Genomic DNA, 9,195 nt, shown 5'->3' on the forward strand with positions numbered 1-9,195 from the left:
ATATTAGTTGACATCTTCACTAATAGTTTAGACAAAAACTCTAGGCTCTAATAGTATAGTTCTTCAAACTCACAAACAAAGATAATAGACTATTGCCTTGAGATCTCACAACAATTTTTTCTCTTTACATCATACATCTATCCCATTTTATAGGGCGAAGTTACAAAAGCTGTCATTATTGTCATGACTCTTTGTTTCTTAAGAGAAAATTCTAAAATGTGGAAGAGTCAAAGACACAAACCTTATGAAATGACAATAGATACAAACAATTATAAAAAAAATAAAAGGCACAAACTGTTATGAAATATAGAAAGACACCTTTTGGTTTACCACTTCCAATTAAAACTACTCTCTCTCATGAGTTATGACTAATTACTTGGATGGTGGAATCCACTGATCTCCTTGAATGAAATTTACAACGGAATATGTGTCAATGTGTTGGGCAGGAAGTTGGTTACTCCAAGTTACCCTTTGGGACGGAGTAAAACCCGGTCCAGAATTCCCAAATTCCCCATAATAAAGCGTTTTCAAAGCAAAATCACCACTCCATGGCAGCCAGCCTAGTGGTGAAATAAGAGCTTCTAAGTTGCACTGTATGAAAACTGTCCTGGAGTACTCCTTCCACGGCCTTCCCAAGAAATTCTTGTGTACTTTGGGATTGCTATAGTACAATTTCATATATTCCTCGGTGCCATTAATCAAACAATTTTGAAAAACAAAACCTGTTGATTCGGCAGGATCTAGTCTGCCATGTGCAGTAACGGTATTAGTCTCGCCTTTTTCTGGGTCAACTTGGCGAGGAGCGAGTAAGATGTGGCAGTCTTGGAAAAAAGACGCTGAGCCTCCAAAAATAAAATCCACATTTCCTTGAATGCGGCATGATTTGTAGAATTGGCGGAGAGACTGAGCATAAAGGGTATCCTGATTGCCTAGGAATTCACAGTTTTCAATGACAGATAAATCACTGCTTGATCTGAAGGCTACTGCTTGGTGGGCAATAGGACCGGCTGTGTTCTGGATTGTGAGACCACTAGCCATGAATCCATCGCCAAGAACAGCTGCCCCAGCCAGCCCCAAATAAAACATTAGAACAGATAGCAAAGTGTACTGTAAAACCCAAATTCAAAGACTCAGTAAAACATTACCTACCAACTGTAGCACTGGTAGAGGTAGTAATCCCAGGCTGCCCCACATTCAAAGACCCGGTAATGACCGTTTTACCCATTCCATCTCCTAAAAACACCACATTCCTCTTCTCCAAAGGAACTTTCACCGTCTCCTCATACACCCCTTCCTTTATTCTTATCACAAACCTCTTTCCACCGCCATTCTCCGGCGCTGCGTTCACCGCCTCCTGCACCGTCTTATAAGACCCACTACTTCCGTCCTTACTCACCGTCACGTCCGCCTCCAAGCCCGCCGGGACCCCACCTTTAAATCCACCACCACCACCGGACTTCTTCACCGCCTCCCAAAACCCGTCACGCTCGGTCCTCGGCGGAGCCCACGAAGTGGTGTCGTTTCCGAAATTGTCGTACGAAAACAACAGGCTCAGCGCGTTGCTTGTCAAGTTTGTTAACGACTCCAAAAACGACATCGTCTCGTTCGTCAACCTCGTGTCGTTTGCTCTGCTGAGAGCTGACCAGCAGCCGTATTGGCTAAGAAGAGAAGCGCCCATCCAAATTCTAGCGTTTTTAAGGTTGCCACGTGGGAGGGCGTCGTTGGTGGTAATAGAGATACGGTACTGTGAAATGTGGAGATATTCGAGACAGTTGGTCGCGGCGAGTGTGCGGTTTTGATTACCTGCGGAGGAGGCTAGGATGGACTTCACCATTGATTGAGCTTTACGGAGATTGTGAGAGGAGACAGAGATTGATGAGTAGAGGAACTGGAGAGGAGTTGGGTTTGGAGGGAGATGTTTGGATTTGGATAAGGAGCTCACGCATTGGTCAGGGAAGCGAGTGGCTTTACAGACTTGTTGGATCGAAGTAGTGGTGGGTGTGGTGTTGGAGGAAGAATGGTCATTGGGGTGGTGAGAGGCGGAGGAGAGAGAGAGGAGGGACATGAAGAAGAAGAAGAAGAAGAGACTAGTGGACATGGTCATGGTCATGATGGGTGATTTGGAGAGAGAACTCACTCTTCACAAAATGTGGGCTTGGGCAGAAAGTTTATTTTCTCCTCATTTTCCATCTCTTTAATCCCCACATACTCACGCGCACACACACACGGGTATGTAACTGTTTTTTTTTTTTTTTCTTTATTTTCTGTTTTTAAAAATAATTTTTTATTTTTTAGATTAAAAAATTTGTTTGGTAACTTAAAATGGATAAAAAATAAAAATTATTTTCAAAACTTAATTTGTGAAAGAAATTAAAAACATACAAAATGCTATTTTTAATTTCTATTTTGCAAAAGTCAATAAAAACACACATTTAAATTAATGAATTTGTCTCATTTAATGAGTTAGTATTATAGTTCAAATCCTAATAATAATATATTTTAGTATTTTCTTAAATTTTTTTTTTTAATTTCAACTAACCAAACATGTTTCTGATTTTAAAAATACAAGAAAACAGTTTTTTCTTTATATTCCTAAAAACAAGTTTTTGAAAATATAAAACAAAAACTGTTACCAAACATAACCTAAGTTTTTCTTTGATTTTTTGTGTTTATGTTTATGTTCAAGATACTTTTATATAAATTAATGTGTTTTTTTTTGTTTAATTATGTTTCTTTTGGAGCTAAAATTGAATAATTAATTTTTTAATGCCAAATAATATTTTTATTTTATTTTATTTTAATGGTCATGCCAGTATCAAATGTGTTAGCTATGCATTTCATGTGCCACATAAATAATTTTGTTAGTGAGATAATGGTAAGACTAAATTAAAAACAATTTTCTAATTGTAATGATTAGAATAGAAGCTCAAAAAATGTAAAAATTAAAATAAAAAATAACCCAAAATGTTGGGAAAAAGTATTTGTACTTTTTATCGAAAGGAAAAAAGAAAGAGAAAAAGAAAGAATACTTTGTAATCACAAAAGGTGCACACAAATGGTGAATTAATTTGATACGTCATTATCAACTGTGATTTAATTTGATTATCCCACGGGCCCACACTAATTGGTGATTTCCTCCTCCAAAGCCGAAGGGCCCACACACATGTTTTGTCGTGTGATTTCCAGATTTCCTCTTCTAAGAGCATTTGCATTAGACCAAGCAAAATTGTACATTTATTTTAGTTTAAAAACTTATTTTTTCTAGTTTACGCAGCTATTTTTTAAAATCACCGGTGTCTATTCTAAAAATTTGTTTCTACATAATATTCTTTTTTTTATTAGTTCTTTCAACCTTCTCTCTCCCCCTCTGTTTGAAAATGTTCGAAACAAAACATTTGTTTCAAGTAAACTTTCATCAGTTACCAAAAAAAAAAAGAGAGAGACATCTTTGTTGTCACAGTAAATGGCGGGGTTTGAAAATTTTCGAGGGCAATTTTGTCTAAGATAGTTGTCAATTTTTAATTGGAATAAAAAACAAAAACATGATACTGAGTTATTTATTTATTTATTTTTGATAAAAATGATGCTGAGTTATTATTAATCCTAAATAACATAATTATTCCTAAAATAATATATACTTTCTCTTGCTCGGTGACCTTGCTAAAAAAACAGTAGTTGATTATGTGACATAATAAATGATATCATTATTTTTCTAATATTTTTTAAATAAGAAATGATACGTACATAATATTTTTCTAATACTTTTATAACAAATTCTGAATGGTATATTTCAAAAAAAAAAAATTTGAATGGTAGAAGTAGGGATGTCAATTCAGGCTTGCGTGTTGAGGTACGAGTATTCGATTAAATGATTCAACCAAAACCTGACTCATTTAATAATCTTGTCATGACTCTTCAACTCTTACCCGACCTATTAATAAAACGGGTTGACGCGACCCGCCCTGACCCACTTGACACGCTTAATAAACGGGTCATGTTGGGTTGATACAAATGTGATACAACTTATTTCAATCTGCTTAAAATTAAATATAACATCCATATAGAAATAAGTTCTTTACATTTTGAAAGTAATATTTACACTTCAAGTTTTCAACCCATATTAAAAATAATATAGTTTAACAAAAATATAACATCCATATGTGGGTTCAAGTTAGCTCAATTGGTAAAGTCTTTGATAATTGAATAAAAAATTTGGGGTTCAATCATATCTATACCAAAAACTGATAAGTGTCTTGGTCTAATGATTAAGAGTTATCATTAGGAGTGGACGCCGCAGGTTGAAACTTTCTCAAAAAAAAAAATCCATATAGAAATTATTTCTTTACACTCCAAAATAAGTGCATACATTTTAACCCAAATTCAAAATAACATAATTTCACAAAAATATAATATCCATAGAACTCGCTAAATGTTAAGAATCAATATTGAAAGAGTTTTAACTTACACACACACACACACACACACACACACACATATATATATATATATATATTAAAAGAGTTGGTGCATATCGTAGTCTGATTATGACTAGGGTTTATAATGTTTCAATTTACAATTATATCACTTATAAGTTTTTGTAACTCTTGTAAGTTTTTGTAACTACTCACTTAAAAAAAAAAATTTTTAAATATAGGTTAGATATAAAAAGTATTTGACAAATCTAAAATAAAATGAATATTTATTTGTTATACAAGTTAAACAAGTTGTGTTAAATGGATCATTTTTTATTGACACAAATAAATTGGAGTGTCAAATGTATCTATTGCGGATCATGCAGGTTGACTCGCTTATGACATGTTTTTTATTGAGTCACTTTTGAGTCAATCCGTTTGTGATCCAAACTCGCTAAGTCCTAACCCTAACACACAAAAACTTGTGTCATGTTCGTGAATAGGGTCAAACATTAACACTCCTAATGGTAGGTTGTAATTAATATTATAAGTGGGAAAAAAAGTAATTTAAATTATAGATTCAAATTAAAACCAATAAAAAATTATCACTTATCATTTGTTGTGAAAATATTATAAAAATATTGTTTACACATAGTTTTCTTTTAATAAAAATATTGTTAGTTTATAAATATCTTCTAGTAAAATTTGTAGTAATTTTAGTTTGCAACCTAGGTATTTGTAGTATCCTTAACATTATTAATCTTATATATGTATTGATATTATGTCAGCATAGGGGATCCTTTTTCAATTTGTTTTTGGACAAACTAGTTTGACCAACTTGATCATTGTGACAATTTAAGTTGGAAAATGCTAAAACAACTTCATAATGCTTATAAATTGATGAGATAATGAATATAATTGATGACACCTCAATATTAGTATTTTTTTTAGGTAATTTTGACCTATGACTCTACTCCTAATAATTGCTTTTTATTATCAGATCAAGACATTAATTGGTTTTTGAGGTGGGCGATGATTAAACTCCAAATCTCTTATTTGATGATAAGAAACTTTACTAATTACACTAACTGAAACCCATTAATATTAGTAAATGAATGTGTTGATTACATTTTTATACCTGATAACATAAATTTGTAAGGTTATTTTTTGTTTTTTTTAACCTCAATTCTCGTAATAAAGAAGAACAAATTATGCCACTTAGTTATAAGACTCTTAAGATCAATTTATAATATTTATATAATGAAGTTTGTGGTATCCCAATTCAAGCCACGCATTAAGGAGGAAATGAAGTGGCTCACAAGTTGGGCCATGGCCTCTTTAAGTCTATAGCTTTGGATAATCTATGTCCTAAAAAGGGTGCATGCGTGTGTGTGATGTGGCCATTTAGAAAAAAGAAAAAGATTTTAATTATTATTTTGGTTCCTACTTCCTAAAGTTTGCCTTATGTGTCAAAATGGTTCATAATAGTTCAAATGTATTAGTTTAATTAGTTCCTAGTCTTTTATAACTATTTTGACACAATACCAAGAGGTTATAGACTAAACTAACATATTTGAAATATTAAAGATCATTTTGATACATATGACAAACTTTAGGAACTAAAATGATGATTTGAATATTTTTAAAAAAACATTGTTCCGTAAAGTACCCTTCAATTTGTTCAATGTTACCAAGATATTTGAAAACGTTGCACAAAAAAAAGATAATTAAAAATGAATAATAAAAAAATCCCCATATTGTGGGGGTTATGATATACTATATTTTCTATTATAATCTTTGTGCCTCTATCTAAAATAATAACATTAATGAGAGGTGTTACATTCGCAACATTTTCATAATATTTTCACAACAAATCATAGGTGGTCAATGGTTATTGATTCAAATTTGAACCTACCACTGAAATTACTTTTTTTTCCCGAACAATAACAACCAATAATAACTTGAGATTTAAGATTTATTACGAAAATATTGTGAATATTACATTTCTCTATCAGTAATTAATGGGGGCAAATCTTAAAAAAAAAAAAAAACTATGCCAGTGAATTTTTTTTTTTTTTTAATTCCCCTGAAACCTTAGGAATGAAGAAAAAATCTAGAGCACGATTCTTCTGAATTGTGATTGGCTAGATAATGTATATAGAATAGACAGTGGCAAACATGTAAGTCCGTGAGCATTTAGGATCCGTCCGTTTGAGTGGAAAATAGGGAGGATGGAAAATAAAGGAAAGAAAATAGGGTGGAAAATACTGTTTTCCACTGTTCATTTGGGAAAGGAAAATAGGAAGGAGAGAAAACCAGGGAGAAAGTTTTCTCTCTGGGCTCACATTTTTTTCCTTCCAAATTGGAAGGAAAATCTAGAGAGAAAAATGTTATGGTAGCACTTTTACAAAAATACTCTCTTCCCACCTATTTTTTTTTAACGTTCTCTTCTCTCTCTCTCTCTCTCTCATCGTGACTTGAAATGTTTTCTTCTCCTTTTTTTTTTTCAACGTGACTTGATCTTCAACGTTTTTTTTTTCAACGTGATCTAATCTAATTTTTACATTATAATAATAAAAATATAAATATAAATTTATATATATGATGGGATAAATTTTATATTATGTAATGAGTACAAATAAATCTATTTGTTACATATTATGTAACAATGACATAATAGTCAATTTATATAAATTACATTTTCTATCCTTCCATTTTTCTCTCCAACTGAACAAAAGAGTTTTCCACCCTCCCACTTTTTCACCACTCCAACTGAACACACAAGAGGGAAAACTAAATATTTTCTATCCTCCCACTTTTCCACTCCCCCAACCGAACGGTAGTATCAGGATATATATATATACCAGTTTCTATTTTACAACATAAAAAAATACTTTATCTATTTTATCACTTATTTTACAACTCATTTAATGTCTTAGTTTTTATTTTTACATACGGCTAATTAAAATAATATAAACTACAATATTTAATAATATAAACAATTAAAAGGAGAGAGAGAAGTGGGAGAGAAGAGGAGATATTTTTAAATAAAACTATATTATTATTTATTTTTTACATCCTAAGCTACAGTAAAAAAAAATACATACCCACCTTGGATGTGTATGTTTTTTTCGCTTGTTGGTTGCTAAAATAGCAACTATGAAGTTTTTACACCCCGATACTAGTGCTCTAATATAACCATCTTTTTAACGTATTTAGTAAAGTATTCATGTTTCGGAATTTGAATTTTCTGTTATAGTGGTTGATGTGGCTTTTTTGAGTAAAAAATGCCATGTTAAACTCGGTATTATTAATGTTATGTTCTATTCAATTTTTTAAAAGTGAATCTTGATATTGTTTTTATTGAGTTCTTTACAAAACTTTAAAAAAAGAAGAAAAAAGAACTCGATATTAAACTAAAACACTAGACACTTTAGAATCTAATCTCTCTCTCTCTCTCTCTCTCTCTTAAATGAGAAGAATAATTTTCATTTTACCATAAAAATAATAAAACTTCAAATACAGGTCATGGGATACTTGATAGAGAACCACTTGCTCATCAATTTAACTACAAGTATGCAATTTTTAGGGTTTTAGACCTTAATTGACACAAAATTAATCAACTTTTTAACCATTTTACAATGAAATAAATGGAGTGCATGTCATCTATTAATTACCTGGCAATCAAACTTAACCTCTCCTCCATTTTATTTTTTAGGGTAAAATATTATTTTGGTATTTAGATTTTACTAAAAGTTTGTTCTTTGTCCCTAAATTTTAAAAATATATTTTTTCATCTTTAAATTTTATAAAAAAAATTTTCAATAATTTAAAGAAAAAATAGAGCCGAAAAAAGAACTTTTTTTTAATAGTTTAGGGATGATTTTTTTATATATAGTTTGAGGACATAAATAAAATAATTTGCAATAATTTAAAAATAAAATAAAAACTTTTACAAATTTAGGAACAAAAAAATCAAACTTCCTAAAATTTAAAGATGAAAAATAAACATTTGGTAAAATTTAAAAACCAAAATAATATTTTATTTTGTTTTTAATCTACAACATATGAGAAATGGGATGGGCTAAAAATAATCACAAGGTATTATCAAATCGGATTTGCTCTTTTTAATACAAGTCTAGGTCTAGATTCATTGATTCTAGAAGAAAGAAACAAAAAAAAAGTAGACTACACACAAAAGCAAAACCCTAGAAATAAAAAAGATGATGAAACATATTTCTCACAGCATATGGAACTATACGTCTGGAGTTCACATGTGATGTGAGAGAAAAGTCCTCACGATCATCTCATCTGATTAGATATTTTTTCCAACAGTGGACCCATCAGTATATCGGCCACTGAAATTCTTTTCTTCTCCGTTCTCATTTTGTCTTGTCTGTTTTCTCCGTGTCTTTCCTTAGCTATGCATCACTTGCCTCTATATCAATATCTACTTCATTCTCAGCCTAAAAGAACCCCAGAAAGCAAAATATACAACCAACCAATAAAACCAAAATCAAAGGCAAGCAAGATAGTAAGATAGAGCAAGGAAGCAGCAAGTGAGAGTGGAGAGCCAAAAACAAAGCAGAAAGCAAGTATTAAGACAGTAGCGCGTGGAGTCAAATACAACAGGACAATAAAGTGTTGACAATAATAAGACAATAGTGTTAACAATAGTGTTACCAAGTACCAACCATAAAAAAAGTCCAATGAAGAAGGCTAATCTTCCTTTATTAATTTCATTCTATATATCCTTCTTAATATTTGACAGAATATACCTTTC

At 31.5% G+C, this 9,195-nt stretch overlaps 1 protein-coding gene across 1 annotated transcript; it reads right to left on the reverse strand.

The window, feature by feature from the left end:
• Window positions 1-54: 54 nt before the first annotated feature.
• LOC142610099 (putative pectinesterase/pectinesterase inhibitor 51) lies at window positions 55-2,167 on the reverse strand. The gene is made up of 2 exons (XM_075781815.1): window positions 1,150-2,167; window positions 55-1,058 (listed from the first exon to the last, which is right to left on the reverse strand). Exons 1-2 carry the CDS (start codon window positions 2,108-2,110, stop codon window positions 373-375), a joined length of 1,647 nt encoding a protein of 548 aa, XP_075637930.1. The 5' UTR covers window positions 2,111-2,167; the 3' UTR covers window positions 55-372.
• Between the last annotated feature and the right edge of the window lie 7,028 nt (window positions 2,168-9,195).

This window comes from Castanea sativa, chromosome 9, assembly GCF_040712315.1.
Source record: "Castanea sativa cultivar Marrone di Chiusa Pesio chromosome 9, ASM4071231v1".
Lineage (NCBI taxonomy): Eukaryota > Viridiplantae > Streptophyta > Magnoliopsida > Fagales > Fagaceae > Castanea > Castanea sativa.

Excerpts from the sequence above, each read along its gene's own strand:
- LOC142610099 (XM_075781815.1), bottom strand. The coding sequence starts at position 2,110 with ATGACCATGACCATGTCCACTAGTCTCTTCTTCTTCTTCTTCTTCATG. Across the intron at positions 1,059-1,149 it reads CTCTACCAGTGCTACAGTTG|CTGTTCTTGGCGATGGATTC; the intron begins GTAGGTAATGTT and ends TGGCTGGGGCAG.